The sequence below is a fragment of the Numida meleagris genome, chromosome 18 (genome assembly GCF_002078875.1).
Source record: "Numida meleagris isolate 19003 breed g44 Domestic line chromosome 18, NumMel1.0, whole genome shotgun sequence".
Lineage (NCBI taxonomy): Eukaryota > Metazoa > Chordata > Aves > Galliformes > Numididae > Numida > Numida meleagris.
The window spans coordinates 2706864-2724486 of NC_034426.1; the positions used below are offsets into that span (position 1 = coordinate 2706864).

A 17623-nucleotide genomic window follows, 5' to 3' on the forward strand; every position below is an offset into this window, starting at 1 on the left:
GAAACTTGCACTAAAAAAAAAAAATGCATTTGTCACCTTAAAAATCCTCATCGGGCCCAGTATGGGTGGGAAGACGAGGTGGTGGAAGAGCTGCATTCTCCACAGCTAGGAGCACACTGCAGGATTAGCAGAGATACTCTGCAAAAGCCAACCTGTGCTCAGCAGGGTTACAAGCGAGCTACCGAGCAGCAACCTTCATTTTGCAGTGGGCATCTGTGTGGTCAAGCATCCTTTTATCTTCCTGCCTTAGCTGGCTGTTTGGGTTACACAGAACAACCTTGTTGCCCTGAGCACAGGGGGTGACAGCCCAGCTGGCCACGTGGCTGGCAAAGGAATCACCCAAGCAGCAGCACACAGCTGTCTCCATCCTCATGAAGAAAACAATCATTTTTCTAAAAGGGCTGAAGGGGTTGCTTTGAAAGAAAAGCCCTCCCAAGGTTTTGGTCGTTCGTATTTGGTGACTCAAAATGATGGAATCTGGTATTTTTTCCTTTCTCACTTCGCAGCAGTTCAGCATCTACAGCCTAACCTCTGTACAGGTCAGCCCTCCAGCTTCCTTCCTTAAATAAGTGCTGTGATGCTCATACACTGATGAAGAGCAGCACAGCTCAGCAGTGTTACACAACACCTGCTTTGAAGGTCCTCTAAAGCACGTTCTCTGATTGCAGACAAAAATAGGCCACAAAGCATGTCTGCATTCCAACAACAGACTGCAAGGAAGGGAATGCTGCTGCAGGCTGCAGCTCTCCACAGAGCAGAGCTTGTGCTGATGCCGAGTTACAAAAGGGAGCACTGCCTATGAGCCACGGAAGAATAAGAAAGAAAAATCAAGCTTTAGCAGATAAATAACTTAAAGTCGAAGAGGAAATGGTGCACAAACAGCAGGAGAGAGAAGGAGGTGGGATTCACTATGTGGCACTCTTCTAGTAAAAGGGGCATTGGGCCCATGGAATGCAAGGCATCCTGCAACAAAAGGTTTGTATTCCCCTAGGTACAGTAAATCAGGAAATGATTGTAGGAGTACCAGTGTCACCATGTGCAGAAACCAGGAGGCAAGGTGAGGCCAGCAACTGCATTGTAACAACAGTCAGGGACACATATTTCATCCTTTGTGCTTAAGGAAAGCTATTATCCGAAAGAAACTGCAAACAATCAAAGGGAAAGCATGCATACTTTTGCCTGGCTTTACCCACCCTGCTCAGCCATCAGTTCTGCAGTTCAGGAAATTGGACAATAACCTCAAAATAAAGAAAAATACTTTTATGTTGTCAAAGGACTGCTTAAACCACAAGAAAAGCAGATCATCACCTAGGGCAGAAATTGAGGAGCTAGGGTATTTGAAGAGGATCTGCTACTGACAGCAACTTGGTTTGCAGCTACAGGGAAGGAAAGGGGTAGTCTGCAGTGAGATGTGGCTGAACTCTGAGCAGGCTTTTTCTTTTCAATTTTACTTTGTTGTTGTTGTTATTGGTGTTTTTTGTTTAAGCACTTATTGGCTTAATAAACCTTAACAGGCGAGGCAGAGACAAAAGAATGAAAGGTTCCTGCCAAGCAAACTAGTCCTAATAAGGATGCAAAAGAGCTAACCACATCCTAAACAAACCCAGAGCAGTGCAGGCTGGCTAATGCTGGAGGTGCTGCAAAGATAAGATGTCCTGGCTGGCACCAGGCCTGCAAGAGCCTCTGTACCCAGCACATCCACATCTGCAGGCAGGAAGGCAGTGGAAGCAAAGGAATTGTCCCCGAGGAAGGCAAGCAGAAAATTCTTCTTTACTCTGAGAGATCTTTTAAAACTCTGATATATAATTACGTGCAAGTTACCTTCAATAGAACTTTGGAAAATGTTTTTTTTTTTTTTTTTTTTTTCATTTTAAGAAGTTGTAAAAAAGGTGTCAACTAATTCTTAAATCTCAGTAAACTGACAGTGATGTAAAACTAAGGAAAAACAGAGTAACTCAGCCCTAACTCTGGGTGTGTGTGTTAAAAGGCTACAAAGGAGATAGAGAAAAAGGGCATGGCAAGCCAGGACAGACCATTCAGTTAGAGCCCTTTTACCAGCTTGGGAAGTTGGAGGGAAAAGAGAAAGGAAAGAGAATCACAGCTAAGGACAAAAGGGAAAGAATCTAACAGGCCACAAGGTAAGGCTAGAACGCTATGACATGGATTACTAATGTGGAGTTCACCTAATGAACACGTCAATGTTTAAGAAACGTGCAGCATGAGACAGCCCAAGACCTGCACTGTGTGTTTCAGAAGGCCAGACAGAAGGGACTGTAAGACAAACCCATCAAGCCATCACAAATGGAGAGAGCAATGGCAGGAAAGCAGCACTCAGCTGATGACTGCTTTGGATTTTATTGTTACTGCTTGCAACTGTTCACTAAGTGCGAGGAAGGAATATGATCTTTATTTAAACTCATCTGTAAGCAGGATTTGTTGTGAATAAAGTGGTCAAGTCTTTGAAGTTAGATGCTTTAACTCACACTACATTCTAAATACAGACTTGGAAGTGATGGAAATCCAAAAAGCTTTAAGATTGAATTCAAAGAATGAACGCAGTTCTGTTTGTTTGGTCAAGCACTTATAACTGCAGCAGAACTCCCCCCAAAACCAGGGGAGGAGCAAAAACAAATGCAAAATACAAACTAGTGCTTCTGATAAACAGAGCTGGATGTAAACACCGAAGAGATGGGAACAGCAGAAGCCCAGAGTGCTGGGAGCAGTGGTGATGCCTGCAGGAAGACACCTCAGCTTTCCAGGAGAAACATCTGAATTTCATACATTTTAATTAAAAAAAACAATAAGAAAGAGATTATACCCCCAAAATCTTTAGTAATCAGGACACTCTGTACATCCACTTAGAATCCTTGGGAGACAGAGATCCCTGGAACTAAATCATAACGCTAAGGTTTTACAGTCATACAGAGGCCTTGGTAGTAAAGCAAGAGAACAGAAGAGCAAAAAAGCAGATAGAGAACAGCTGTCAGTCTCTTCTCATCTTGCAATTTGCAGAAGTGCCAATTATTCCAAGTCACCTGCTCCAAGGAGGGGGGAAAAAAGGCAACGAAAACTCAAGGACATCACCAAGAGCCACAGCTGAGGAAGCTCCCTGTAAGACTGACTGGAGATTGGCTGTTCCAGCAGACACTCGAGCAGAACAAGCCTTCAGCAGAGGTTGTTTGGAAGAGGCCACTCCTGAATAGTGAAAAAGGATTCTGGAATTAAAAAAATAGAGGTTGAGACCTACAGAGGTGTTGAACAGTTCTGGCTTGGCAGGAGGAAAGCATCCTGCTAATTACAGATTGAAGAATGCAACCGATCCAACCATGCTCTCCTTCTATGCATTCTTTAGAGTGGAGCAAATCTAAGGCAAGAATTCCAGTAGACGCAGCCCAAAAATATGCATAGGGATATACATAGGATAATAGGGAATGGATTAGAGATGGCACGTAGGCACCTCCACAAGTGTTTTGTCAGGATTAATCCTCTGCCTCAGCTCTCACTGTTTTTCTTCCACGTCCTATGTAAGCCTACAATTTAGCAAATCCCTTCTCTTCTAAAATATTCTGTAGCTTCAGGAGCAGCAAAAGCCACGGAAGTCTCAGCTGACCACAGAATAGCTTAGGGCCAAAGAAAACGACTGTGGGAAACCAGTTTTCCCACTGGCACATCACCATCAAAGAAGAACTGGCATTTTTCAACTAGCTGCATTAGTGTCAGGGGATTACCCTCCCAGCAACACAAAGATGTCAGCTAGCTACAGAGTGGTATCCTCACTGTTTGCCCTGGCACAAAGTCTGTCCTTTAGATGCTGTAACTAAGACAAATCCAACCAGATCAGGAGCAGTTAGAGCCACCAGTAATCTCTCTTGTTAGAGTGACACTGAAAAATGTATTTAGCTCTTTCCATATGTGTCAGGGGACCCAGCCTGCACTTCAGATCAGATACAACCACGAAGCAGAACAAAAAGCCAGCCATCCCTTTTAGAAGCTACTTCTGAATTCATACAGGCAAGACGAACAAGAAATACATAGTAAGAATAAAATCAGAGGTGATCAGGATCACAAGGAAGCAGCAAGGCTGCTGTATTAATACTTGGTTTACATCGTAGCTGAAGCATCCAAAGTACTACAGAAGGCACGTGCCCAGAGTAGCAGTACAGTAGCACACTGCAGCATCAGGGACTATCTCTATACATTTAAGATTTTTAAGCACAAGACCAAAATTAACCCAGAGTTACAGAGTTAATACGATACTCACAGCGCTGTTGACTCCCACCTGCCATCTCCTAAACACGAGAGCTGTGCATGATGCTCTCAGGCCTGCCAAAGTACAGTCTATCCAGCATAACTGACATGATACAGATGGATCACACGTGTAAATAGCTTCATCCATTAGAAAACTAAAGAAAGCTGCAAAACATACCAATCAGGGCTTCAGCATGTTAGGACCTTGTATTTATATCCTATACACTTTACTGAGCTTGGTTAAAAAAAAAACCAAACTATTTGTAATTTATTTCTACACTGTGTTTTTTGAATATCATCAGCTACAAAGAAAAAAAAACAGTTTAAAAGGAAAAAAACACTGATTTAAAGGCTATTTAGATGCCTACAGGTAGATGGCACGGAGACTTTCAAAAGCACCACTCCAGATTTTCTAGGCAGTTAAGTTGCTTCGTAAATCTGACTCTGCTGCTAGCATTGCTTTTTTACTGCCAGTATTAGGAGTAACTGCAATTGCTGTGATGCAATGAGCAATATTAACAATGTCACTCAGAACCGCAAGAGTAAAATTTACTGAGAACCCCTAGAAACAGACTGGGAAAGTGAGCAAAGAGGGGAAAAACTGAGATGAGTCACAATACCCTTTCATGTCTGGTGTCCAGTACAGGCAGCACCCAGCCCAGCAAAGTCCTGCCACTTAAATACAGAGGGTAGACAGGAGAAACAAGCTGCACCTCTTGGACATAGTTAGGAATACACTGCAAGGAAGGCAAGGTCACAGTGCTAACAGATTTGCTTTCACCTTGCACAGGTATCCTCCAGCCTACAGGGATAAACAACTAGGGATGAAGTAGATTGCCGCTCTCCATTGCAGGTGTTATGTGCAAACCAACGCTCAGAATCCAGTTTGCACATCCCTGAAGATCAAAGGATGCGCAGGATCAGAACACCAGTGTTTCTGTGCATTAGGCACAAAGCCAAAACACCCATTCTCTATGGAGCAGAGATCCTGCACAGCGAACAGCAGCTTCTGTGGAAGCCAAACCTGACACTGAGGACAGTCACTGCATACTTAAAATTGCAGCCACGGACTAGGAAGCCAGCATCTATCATAGCAAGACCCAAGGCATGGTTTAAGTTAAGCCATGGATGTTTAATTCTCCCTAGAACACAGAAGTTACGACACAGCCCAGAAATGCTAGATTCAGTTACTCAGATGGAAATTACAGCCGGCACCTGAAAGTCCAACAGCTGGCAACCCAGCTGGAAACTTGAAAGTATTGTTTTCTTCATTGTAAAGAGATGGTAAGACACAGCCTTTCAGGGTTCTGTTTACTTGTTTTTCCTTTTAGATTGCTGATGAGAGGAAAAAAAAACTCCCTGCAAAGCCTAACACATTTTCAGAGACCAGAGGGATGCAACAAGGCAGATGCCCAGCCACAGACCTCCAAGCAGGTCCACAATAGCCTTATTTATGGGACAAGTCATTTTACTTGCCTGCAGAATGTGGAGGGCATTGAAGACATTCAACAAAGATAGTGGTGAGTCAAAGCTGAGCTACCTTTCTTGTAAGGTCTCTGGAACACTGTGGCATTCATTCATCACAAGCAGGAGGAACAGCTGTACCCATCTACAACAGAAATTCTGATCATTCCTGAAGCTACAAGGAGCTCTTGCAACCCATGGACATGGAAGACACAGGTAAGAAAAGTGAAAGAGCCTCAGCCAAAGTCTCTGGCAGGGCTTGAAGCAGAACTCTGGCCCACACCAGGTGCACTGTTAAGATCAGTAGGGAATCCTGAGGCCACGAGAAGAAAAAACAAGGCTTCCAAGAATCAAGTACTTAGCACTCAGGATGAGCAACCTGCAGATGCAAGCCCAAAGCCCTAGCACCAAAGAAGGAACAAGTAACAATACTGAGAGTTAATAGAAAGAACCAGCAGGATTGTACTAACACACGGCCTACATACTGAGGGTGCCACAGCTGGTACCAGTGGCTGTGCCAGGACAGGCCACCAAGACTCTTGGCAAACAATGAGCATCTTGGCACGGATGGGATACACAGTGCTTTGTAATCCCATGCAAAGCACAGAGCAGGTGATCAAAAAGGTGCTTCTGAGCCAACAAGCTCTTCTGAAAGTTTACGTCTGCCTGGCAAATGCAGCTCAGGGATGAGCTGAGGCCTCTTCCACTGCCCCGTGTGTGTGTGTGTGTGTGTGTGTGTGTGTGTGTGTGTGTGTGTACATGAGAATGAATTCCACAGAATCAATAGCAAACCTCAAGGGAAATTGTCTAGATGACAAAGATGACTACGTAAAGGGAATGTCATCCCAAGACACCCCAGGCTTCCATCTCCTGTTCAGGATGGCTAGTAACCCAGAGAGCAAGGAGGCATTTCATCTCACCACAGCCCATCCACGAGGAACCAAGGACTGTGCAATACACTTCAGTAGGGAACAGCAAGAGGCACTGGCAGGGCAAGAGGTGTACGATCTGCATTGCTTCCAAACCCATGCTTGCCCATATTCTGTATGTTATTTGAGTGCCTGCTCACACGCCCCTTTTCATGTACAGCAGAAACTCACACAGCCTTAGAATAACTGATGATTCAGGTTACCTGAGCTGCAGATCATGCATGCAAGCACAGAGTTTTGCATTACGAGGCATAACAAACACACCATTCCACTGTAACACAGAGCTTACAGCCGTCTTAATTAAGCACAGCTCAGAAGAGTGTATTACCTGACCTCATTTTAAATAATTAATGCCTCTTCAACATTCAGCACACAACACATACTGACATTAATAAAAGCATCGCTATAATCTGTTTCCAGCACTTATTTTTTAAGGTAACAAGGTACATAAGCTCCTCACGGGGCTTCCTCCTTCCCCCACAACAAAGCATTAAGGAATCCACATCAGCAAATCACTGTGAGTGAAAGCCACAGGAAATCAAACTCCAGCTCTGCTGCCCGAGGAAACTTATTTTTACCAGTCCTAGACTGCTAGAAGATGCTGCTGCTACTTCCTTCACCATCAGGGTAACTTCCTCAATTTAGCCCGCTAATTTATACTCATTACCGAAAATAGACTGCAGGTTTGAAGCCTCAGCCTTTCAAATTCTGACAGCTCCTCTTATTTACATGAGCTACACAAAGGACCTGTGAGAAAAGCAGAAATGAGGACTGGAGGGACACACACTGGCCTGAGAGAGGAGGCCAGACAGAAGAGAGGAATACTTGGTAACTTCACTTGCTTCCACACATAAGAAAAAATGAAGAGACCCACACAAGTTGATACTCATTCCCAACTCATTCATCCTCAGTGTTGTCAGCAAAGTGTGTTGCAAAGTCTGACATTCCAGCTGAAATTCTCAAGGTTCGATTTTAACAGCAGCCTAAACTCTTAGGAGCCTTTACTGACGGCAAAGGGACAAGAAGGGCAGAACTAGATTTTAAAAACCACACAGCACCACAGCCTGCCTGGATTTTTCCGGAGAAGAAAAGGTAGAATTGCAACTCCATCTATTGCTAACTTCCTTGTTTAAATGAAAAACCAAGGAACTGCTGCCTCCACAAACTGTGTTTTAGACACACAAGAAATATCACAGTATAAACTTCGTGAAGTCTTCAGCATTGTGAAAGGTGGTCATGAAACCAGCAGCAGCACCAGCTAAACTGGTGCTCTGAAATCGTTTTCTGGAGCTGTCACATCTTGTCAGTTTTCTCCTGTTGCTGCCTCCAGCACTGAGAATCCCCATATTGCACACAAAGCCACCAATACGACGACTGAGATTTGGCTGGCTTTATTCACACAGATCTATCACCCCGTGGTGCTCTAGAGGAAGCATAAGGAAAATACCATTTTCAAAGTAGACGTTGTTTAATCACATCTGAGTGTATATAAAAAAGATATTCATAGGCAGCATAACTGGAACAAAACAAAGGATCAGGATTAACAGAACTAACATAAGATCTGAATAAACATATGCATGCCTACAGAAATCTTAGCTGATAGTCAAACCAGCACGGAGGGGAAACCAGAGCTTGCCATGGTACAGAACCAAAAGCACAGACCTAGCAAGGGAGACCAAATACAGACCCCAGCTTCTCCAGATTTCCCATCAACACACCTACACTGCAGGTAGAGCAGCGTTATACCTGGGGACATAATACCACTGTTCTGCCTGTACCACTGGTTTAGCAAACAAAGCATTTAGGTTCCCAGGGAAACCCTTTAAAAGCAAAAGTAAGGTGAAAAGCCCAGCTTCCTCCCATTGTTCAGCTAACAGTTTTCATAAATACAAGCATAAAAACACTGCCCCTGTAGAAATTACAAACAAGAAGAGGAATGGACTTATCCTTGATTCCTCACTGAGGTCATCATTCTGCATTTTGCTATCATGTTACAGTCCCACATTACGGCGGTTTTCTTAGAGTAAATACACTTATGCCCACAGAAAGTTACTGTCCAACAGCACAAGAGTGGAGAAATCCGGAGTCTCACCGCACCTGAATTCTTCATAGAGCTTTAGCTAGCAGCAAAAGCATTTTTAGGAGCAAACATTTCTGCTACAGATTAAACAGAGTTGCATTGCACGCAGTATTTAATTAGTCAAGCCGGAACATCTTACAGCTGTTGTTTTTAAATTCCCCCAGATCGGTTTTTCTCTCATATCCTGCTCTTGACCTTCATCTTCTCCCTTCCCCCCAGCAGATAAAGGCACACTGCATTACTGGCTAAGCACTGTCCATCAACAGCATCTTCCTATACACGCATGTAAACCCTCCTCAAAGAGTCACTTCATCTCTGAAAGCCAACTCTTAAAATACTGCCCTGTACTCGATGGATCGTGTTTTATAATTACATGAGTTCCACTGCTTCACTATAAGAATTAATAGAAACAAAAAAACTACTCCCACTGATGGGAAGGAGTACAGAAGTAATGCAGCTATAATTTAATACCAGTGTTACTTACAGCATGCCGCCACGATATATGGGACTTTGCTCCCAAAATGTATTAGTATTTTGCAATATACATTAAGCAGCTTGTGAAATACAAAAAAAAAAGTTGAAACTTACAGTATTTAACAAAATCCTTCTGAAAATCTTTCCTAGAATTGACAAAGGCTCTTCCCCTCTCAGTTCCAACTACAAAGACATCTGTTTCATAGACAGCGATGCAGGCAACTTCTGCCTTGGACTTGGCAAGTTCTTTGCACTATGAAAAGAAAAACAGAAAAGCATTTGTTGACCTTGTTAGAAGTACACTCGGCAGAAATGTAAGAGGAATCACTTAAAGCAGTTATTACTTCTGCTGCCAGCATCACCCCCTCAAAAGATATTGAGGGTGACATAATCTCAGTCATTAGCAAAGGACAGTTTATGTATCTGGAATTCCTTTCATGGGGAACCTTGAAAGCACTGTAAATGGATTAGTGAAATTAAGGTCTCATCTAGACTGAGAAATTGAACTGTTTTTAATTAAAATGATTTATTAAATCTACCCATTGGAAATTATCACTTCAATTAGACAATCACGTCGTCGCAGCTAGAACTAGTATTGGAGTTTTGTCCTTCCACAGCACGCTTAAGGCAAATAGTGCTCTGCTTGGAAAAGCGTGGCTGCATGCAGGAAGGCTCCCTGTAGCCTCCCTTGTCCTGACAGCTGTGCTCTGCCTCAGGTGGATGCCTCCTGAGAAAGGGAAGGATCACACCCTCCCTGCAGAGGTGTAGGTGTGCTCTGCTGGGAGGAATTCCTGGCAAGGAAGTTAAAAAAAAGAAAAAAAAACCTGGCATGGTAAGGAGACAGCAAGTTCCTGAGAAAGTCAGTGAAATTATCCAGAAGCAACCACAAAGAGTTAACTTTGCTTAGTAACTCAGAAGACCCGAGTTTGCACCAACCCAGAATGACATCAATAGAAGCCGCGTGACACGAAGCAACAAAGCCTTAAGGAACTCAGTACGCTCCTTGGGGAAAAAAGGCTGTGAAACCAATCACCTTATAACCATTACGTTCAAATGTTCATTGTTAACACCACAAAACAAAAAGGAAGGCTGCTAGTATCAACTTCCACAAGCACACAGGCACGGGCAGGTGGGGAGCACACACTCAGGTACAGACAGAACAGTACAGTGCAGCTCCCTGGAGGGAGGCAGGGTGTTGCTGGAGCACTGCATGTGCCCAGAGAGCTGTGACAGCTTGCTACCAACCATGGACTCCAGCGCTGACATGAGGAACGTGACCACCATCCTGCTTTCAGACGAGTCTTCATCACACGTGGACGTTGCTGCTATTGTAGCTTGGGCCATTCTCTTCCTGGAAAAATCAAATACAAAACCTGTTCAGATGCATGCGACAGTGCAAGAATATTCACCTACATATAGTCAAAAACCCAGAATACTCTCACACAAGCCAAAATGCAGGGACAGCACCAGAACAAGTTGTTCACTGGTTTGCTCTTCCATACTTCCTGCTGTTTGAAAGTTAAAATGCTGTGCCATGTCTAGACCAAACACCTAGGAAGATGCATATTAATTGATTAGCTGCATTTACATTGATTTCTCTTTCTGTGCATGTTTGTATTTGCAATAGCCTCAATAGGCACAGCAGAAAAAGACTGGCATTAACAGAATAACAAAACTGCTCTGACATTGGTATTAGAGCAACGTGCCCTATAACTCTCAGTACAAGTTCCTGTGGGTATCACTCAGCTGAAACACTGCCACTGCAGCCATCCCAAATCACGGCCTGAGACTCCAGTGCCAGCAACCAGAACGTGACATCCTTGTCTGCATATTAAACACCTGCAGGATTAATTTCCAAGCTAAGAATTGCCTATTATGGTGCTAAAATTAAAAGCTGCATTTCAGAAGTGACAACAATAGGATTAAACCCTATTTTACGTGCATCATAACTGACTTTCAACTTAAAGACATAATAGCCAGGACTTGTTCATGCTTATGTTGGCAGAACTGCTGACAGACAAGGATGAATATACTAAGAACAACAGCTGCCAATAGCACATTTTTCTGCTGGATGTTGCAACTCATGCTCACACATACCTAATGCAACAACCTGACATGCCTGCAGGAGGGGACAACTGGGAGAAATATTGCTGTTACAGCCCCATGGGTGAGTCTTCAGAAAATACCCCCAAAACCTCAGAACACAGATCAAGGTGGGGAAACCAAACTTGCAGCATCAACAGTGCAAGCTCACAGCAGACACCCAGCTGCCTTCTGATGCTCCAGACAGGTCAGCAGTGTTTGAACAGCCTTAAAGCTGTCATGGATAAAACAGCAGTGACAGCCTGCAGCTAGCTGAGGGTATCTGCAATCAAAGGCAGAAATGCCAGCAGCTCAGATTTTGTGACAGCACCACTGCTCAGCACAGCCCCCCATGCAAAGCTTTGGGGGAATATGCAATGCCTGACTTCTTACCAATGTGCTGCACAAAAAGGACAATCTAACAGCCATTCTTCCAGCAGCTAGAAGCTGGCTGCCAGAGCACCACTAGGTAATCTATTTATGTCTTAATCATATATTACTGAAAATCAATTAATATTGGTCATAATTACACATAAATCCTTTTGCTTAACAGTGCCATGATGAGCTTTTGCCCAAGTCAAGGCTTGTACAAATGAGCCATTGCAAAATGCAGTCAGAGTACCAAGGATGTAGCATTCAACCATTCCTGTCTCACGAGAAGTTACTGCGACACAGAGGAAATAAACCTCTGTGTTTTCACAAGGAGGAAAGCAAAGACCAAACCCAGCAGCTTTCAGGAAGCCAAATCAAACACATACCCACAGGCTGGCTTCTGCTCTGGAGAGCCAAAAACAGAATCACAGGACCATTAAGGGTGGGAAAAAAAACACTAAGATCACTTAGCCCAACTGCCAACCCACCACCATGCCACCAACCACATCCTTCAGTGCCACATCCATCCAGTACTTGAACATCTCCAGGGACACAGACTCCACCACCCCCCTGGGCAGCCTGGGCCAGTGCAGAACCACTCTTTCTTAGAGTAGAAACAGGAAAGGTAAGAATGAACTGTGTCATGCTATGTTCTTCATTTCCATCTTCCCCACACACAGAGGCATCCATTGCAATCCCAGTAAGGCCACCAGGAATGGATGCTCCCTAGCAGCTGCTTGCCAGACACACAAAGGCGAAGGGAAACGGTTATGCTTTATGAAGAAAACTGTTATTTAAGCATATAAAGTACAAAATCTGGGGGGGGGGGAGGGGGAAGACAGTCTGTGCTTTTCTTAGAGAAAAGTCTCAGTGTGCAAAAGGGAAGCATCTTTACTCTTCACCAGCGCAAATGGGTATTCCCAAAGTGACACAGCTGCACGCTGCTCTCCAGAAAGGCCGTGGTGCATGCCTGCCCCATCCCACTCAGGGGGCTGCGAGGGAGCTGAACTGCAGGAGTCACAGCACTGAGTCAGAGGAACAAGATAAGGTAATTTATTGAGCTAACAATTTGCTTCTAGGCAAAATTAGGCAACTTTCTAACAACAATTAGTAAGCATTCGGGATCAAGAGCACTGAGGCGCACGTATTCTTTCCTTATCAGATACTTTAAGGCAATTTTAAGCAACAGCTACTAAAGAAAAGCACATAAAAGAAGATCAAGGGAAAAGAGATGAAGAGAAAATACAAAGACAGAAGGTAAACACATGTGCTCACTTTCCTTTAGTCCAGGTGGTCCAAACCTGCCCTTGGGGTGGCAGCTCTGCAGCCAGAAGATCCAGAATTTCCAATGTGGGTCTCTGGTGGCCATGGACCCCCACCCCTCAATCAGCTGCTCGATCTCTTGCTGGTTTGTGGAGGGTTTTTTTGTGCTCAGACAGATGTTTTTCCTCAAGCTGATGCTTTTCAGCCATAGGAAGAAACAGATGCTGTCCATGAGAGGAAGCAGAGAAAAGCAGTTCACCGCTCTGCTTCCGCAGGTTCGCTTCTCTCTCACCTCCCCTCTCACAGCCCTTCCTGCTCGAGCTGTCTGAGGCCAAATTCCTCATCAGTCCCACACAGTGCCAAAGCAGCTAACACACCGTGCAGCACTACAAGCACTAAAACCACTCCCACTCTACAGATGGGAAGGCTCGTAACCAAGAACCCCGAAATACAGCTGCTGCAAGCGTGCCTGCTCTCAACCTTACACATGGCTGGAGAAGACCTGCTGCTCCCAGGGCAAAGCAGCCCAGCATCTGCTGGACCACCGGAGCCCTTCTATAAGAAACACCATTCTAGCTAAATTCTTGTTTCCTTACCACGTTGGAACAGGAAGGAGCATAGAGCATTCATTATAAATTTAACTGGAAGCCAGACTGCTGCTTGGCTCTTACTGGTCTCATCCCTTGGCTCCTCTGCCTTCAGGGCCCAGGCATCGCTTCTGCATGTTTAACTCTGCCCAGCACAGGCCTTCAGACCAAGGACGGAAGGTTCCATCGCATAACTCTACAGATTAGAACTCACAGCGGTTAAGTACAAACAAATCTTTTTAAAGATTCATCTTGGCTAAAAGAAAAAAAAAAAAAAAGAGAGAGAGAAAAGCTCTATTTTTTTTTCCCCAATTCAATTCAGCCAATCTCAAGTTTCAGAAAACATCAAGCCAGACATTTCTTAGCTAACGTAGCACAGAAACCCTGCTGGGACACAGGCACACCAGTGACACCCAGGAAGATGCAAGGACCTTTCACCTCTGTTACTACTGATGACCACTTAAAAAGACAAAAGAAGCCCAACACCAGCTATTTTAAGACCACTGCTAACTTCTTTCACTCTCAAGTCTGCTAGCAAAGCAATATTTTATTCAAATCTCACTATCTGTGGACGGAAATAGGCCAACGCATACTCACAAAGTTTTAGATAAAACGAAAAGCAGCGTCCAACCATCTTGCTCACAAGGCAGTTATACAAAATGAGCGCATTACCCACGGAGCAGCAAAGAAGCTGCGAGCACGGAGCTCCATCTCCGTGCTGCACTCAGACTCGGGAGCAGCTCCTGCTTTTAAGCACGCAGGCTGACACCCAGCGGGTTCTGCCAGCGATAGGGTACTGAGGCTGCACCGGGGAAGGCTCAGCCTTCGCCCGCAGGCCCGGCCGCCCGCTTGCAGGTCGCCTTAATTACAATTAGCGGAGGGCGGCGGGGCGGACCCACCCCCTGCCCTCATGGCCCCGTCCCAGCAGCCCGCGGGGCCTCGCCCCTCTCTCATTTGCATACAGGCCACGCCCCTCTCCTCCCGCACCCAATCGCGGTCGACCTTCGGCAAGTGCGCCCTCCCGCCAGCCAATGGCAGGCGGCGGCGCCCACCACCTCCCTCCCCATACCTGGATCCTGGGGGGCAGGAAGTGCGCGGAGCTCCGCCTCCACCCGCGGCGTACAGGAGGAGGCGCCCCCCCACCCCCAGAGCTGGGCCCGGGGTCTCCCCAGCCCACAGCACGAGTGTCCTCGCAGCCCTCCGTCCCCCTCAGGGAGCCGTGAAACAGCAGTTCGCTCCCCCCTTCCACCCCCGTGTCTCACCCACGAGGTCCGATCCCACGCCGCTGCTCACCGCTGGCTGTGCAGGCTGAGCGGAACGGCGGGCGCCGGCAGCGGCCGCTTTCCAGCAGCCTCTCGGCGCTGGGACGGGCCCAGAGGCCCCGCTTCTCCCCTCACGGTCTAGGGCTGAGCCCAGCGCCGCTCCGGGGGAGGGGAGAGGAGGGGGAGGTTTTTGTTCGCCGATGTACCACTGCGCATGCGCGTTCCTCGCGGGCGCCGCTGGGAAGTGTAGTCCGCCCCCCCGCGGCCGCACCTCGCCAGGTGGCGCCGTTTTTACGGCGGCGGACTACAACTCCCGTCGTGCACCGCGCGGGGCGGAGCGGCCCGAATCCAGCGCCCGGGGAGGGATCGCGGCGGCGGCCTTTCGGAGAGGGGATTCTGCCTGAGGGAGTTCGGCCGCCATTTCCTGCCCCTGTGCTCCCTGGGCCGTCCGACCTGAACCTCCCCTGGCGCGACTGGAAGCCGTCACCTCTCGTCCTGTCGCTGTTACCTGGGAGAAGAGGCCGCTCCCACGCACTTTCCTCTCGGGCAGCTGTACAGAGCGATGCGGTCACCCCTGAGGTTTTTGCCCTGTGGCACTCGGGTGGTTCCTTCGTACCCTGTGCTGAAGGGCTGTAAGGAGGAGGGTGGCATCCCCGCTCCACCTCCCTCCCTGCCCCCCATCACCCACGAGAGCGGTGCCACTGGGAGCAGCTTAGGAAGAAAAGGGGCACAGAGCGAGGGCTGTGCTCAGTGGCAGTGGCCCGCTGTGCTGACAGGCCGAGTGACGGGAAAATGCATTCCTTAAGGCTGCTGAGCCCGCCCGTCACTGCGTGTTGTAAATCAGCGCTCAGAGTGACACAATAGCTCGTGTGGTTTCGGTAGCGAGAGTCATTAACAACTGTAATTTATTAGCATGGACCGCGGGAATGCCTCCTTCAGCTCAGGCCCTGGAAATCCAGGCAGCTTCCTCCGAAAAGAGACGCTGAACGTCATGCGCAGCCCCCGTGGGCTTCACAGGCAGATTCCTCCGTGCACAAACAGCCCATGGGTTGATCCTGATGCGCTTTCCAGGCTTAAAACTCGAGGACCTCGAGTTTTCTGCCTCGAGGGCAGAAAGGTCCTTGAGTTTGGGATCTAAATTCCTCATGGCCCTTTGCTTTTCCCTCTGCTAGTGGCCCAGCTGAGCCTCAGCTGCTGACTGAATGAGGTTTTCACACAAGTACCAGGCAAGAAAAGCATTCATCTTAACGCTGTAACACCAGAGGTGTTGTGGAGAGGAGAACTCAGAGTCATTTTTGCCATCGCTAAAACAGAGAAATTCCATCCTGAGCATGTAGTCACCTCCTGGAAGCAAGCTGAGACCAATCCGTACTTACTTCTTCTTACTCATTACTTCTGGAAATTATTCCATTCCATCCCCAGAAACATGTATTATTCTCTTTAGCACTCAGAAGTTTTAGGCTGACTCTCAGAAAGCTTTGCTCCAAGACATGCAGTGAGTTACAAACATAACCTCCAGCTAAGCGCAGAGGAGGGGGTTCCACTCAACTCCCATTTCAAGTTTCTATGGGAAAATCTGAATATTCCTGATAAATTACATCTAAATATCCAACATCTGAGAGCGAGAACCTCAGTGTGTGCCTGTTGAAACCAATGAGTGCTGAAGAGCTGGTGGCAGGGTGACAGGGAGCAGAGGGGAGCAGGGAGGAAGCCCCAGCCCCTCCAGAAACAAACCTGATACAGAGTTCCACGTCATTCCTATATCTTCTATCTTCTGTGCAGAAGCTCAGCTTCAGTGTCGGACAGCTGTGTGCTGCTGTAAAAGAGCCTAGGGTCCAGGGCTCTGGACTGCCCACTGAGCAGTGCTCCAGCTGTAGCTAGATGGGATGTCTTTTCTTCTCCCAGACTATGAGCTATTTCAATTTCAGCTCCAAAGCCATACAACTCCAGTGCAGCCCAGGAACAGCAAAGAACCCTTTGCACTGGAGAACACTACTGGTGGACCAAAACAGCACATGGATGTGGTGCTGCAGCCCACGCTTCTCCAGAGCAGAGCTGCAGACTCCTCATCTCATGCTGTTACCAATTTCCCTTTGCTCCTGTTGGCTCGATTCCTTTGCAGTTTTCTTTTGATGATCCTTTTCTCCATTAAATATTAATTAAGGACATCCTGTGTTTTCACTTGGAACATGGTGCACGTGAGAAGTACAGCCATTTGGATGGTAAAAGCATTCTTTTCCCCCCCATCTTTTGCTGCTGTGCTCTGGGACATTCAGCAGGGATGGACCACAACCCCTGGCCCCAGGGTGCTCTGGGTCCCACCCCACGTTTGCCCTGCTCCCCCCTGCAGCCCCCCAGAACAGTGACATTAGCCTGGACACAGAGCCTGCAGCCATCTCCCGCAGACTGACACCAGCACCATCCAGCTCCACTCATGGTGTCTGTAGGACAGAATCCTGTGCTGCCCAATGGCAAAGCAGCAGCGGTGCCACGTGTGGCTGTTTTCTTCATTCTCCTCTTCTGTTTTATTCAGTCAGATACAAAGGGAAAGCCTGTTTTGGAGGAAGCTCTGGAGCAGGACAGAAGTCGTCATCACAAGGCAATGGACTACAGGTCTTCAGGGTTTCCCTGTGCCGGGCTGTGCTGCAGTGCAGCAGCTCCTTGCTGGTGGCCAATCCCTTGGCGTTCATCTAACATGGGACCCAGGAGAACAGGACATGCTTGGGTTCAGCACCAAGCCAGATCCAAGAGACATGGCCAGAGGACCATTGCCTCCTCCACACAGGCCACCTGCATCCCTCCCTGCTCTTCCAGACTCCAGCAACAGGGCAGCCAAGCAGATCTGCACATCTTCAGAGCTGT

General features: G+C 47.0%; 1 protein-coding gene across 18 annotated transcripts in view; it reads right to left on the reverse strand.

The window, feature by feature from the left end:
- The window catches only part of GTF2I (general transcription factor IIi), a 56648-nt gene extending 41103 nt beyond the window's left edge, over nucleotides 1-15545 (reverse strand). For 5 of the 18 annotated variants that reach the window (XR_002443964.1, XR_002443965.1, XR_002443963.1 and 2 more), the window contains exons 1-3: nucleotides 15270-15541; nucleotides 10441-10546; nucleotides 9310-9448 (exon numbers count right to left, since the gene is read on the reverse strand). Coding sequence is in view for 15 of the 18 variants with exons in the window: in XM_021415556.1 (XP_021271231.1) it covers nucleotides 9310-9448; nucleotides 10441-10546; nucleotides 15270-15442 (418 nt within the window). In the remaining 3 variants the exon portion in view is untranslated. Of the gene's footprint in view, nucleotides 1-9309; nucleotides 9449-10440; nucleotides 10547-12924; nucleotides 13106-14096; nucleotides 14426-14761; nucleotides 14966-15269 lie in introns of those variants that run through there. The other 13 variants (XM_021415558.1, XM_021415553.1, XM_021415557.1 and 10 more) reach the window with 11 other exon arrangements.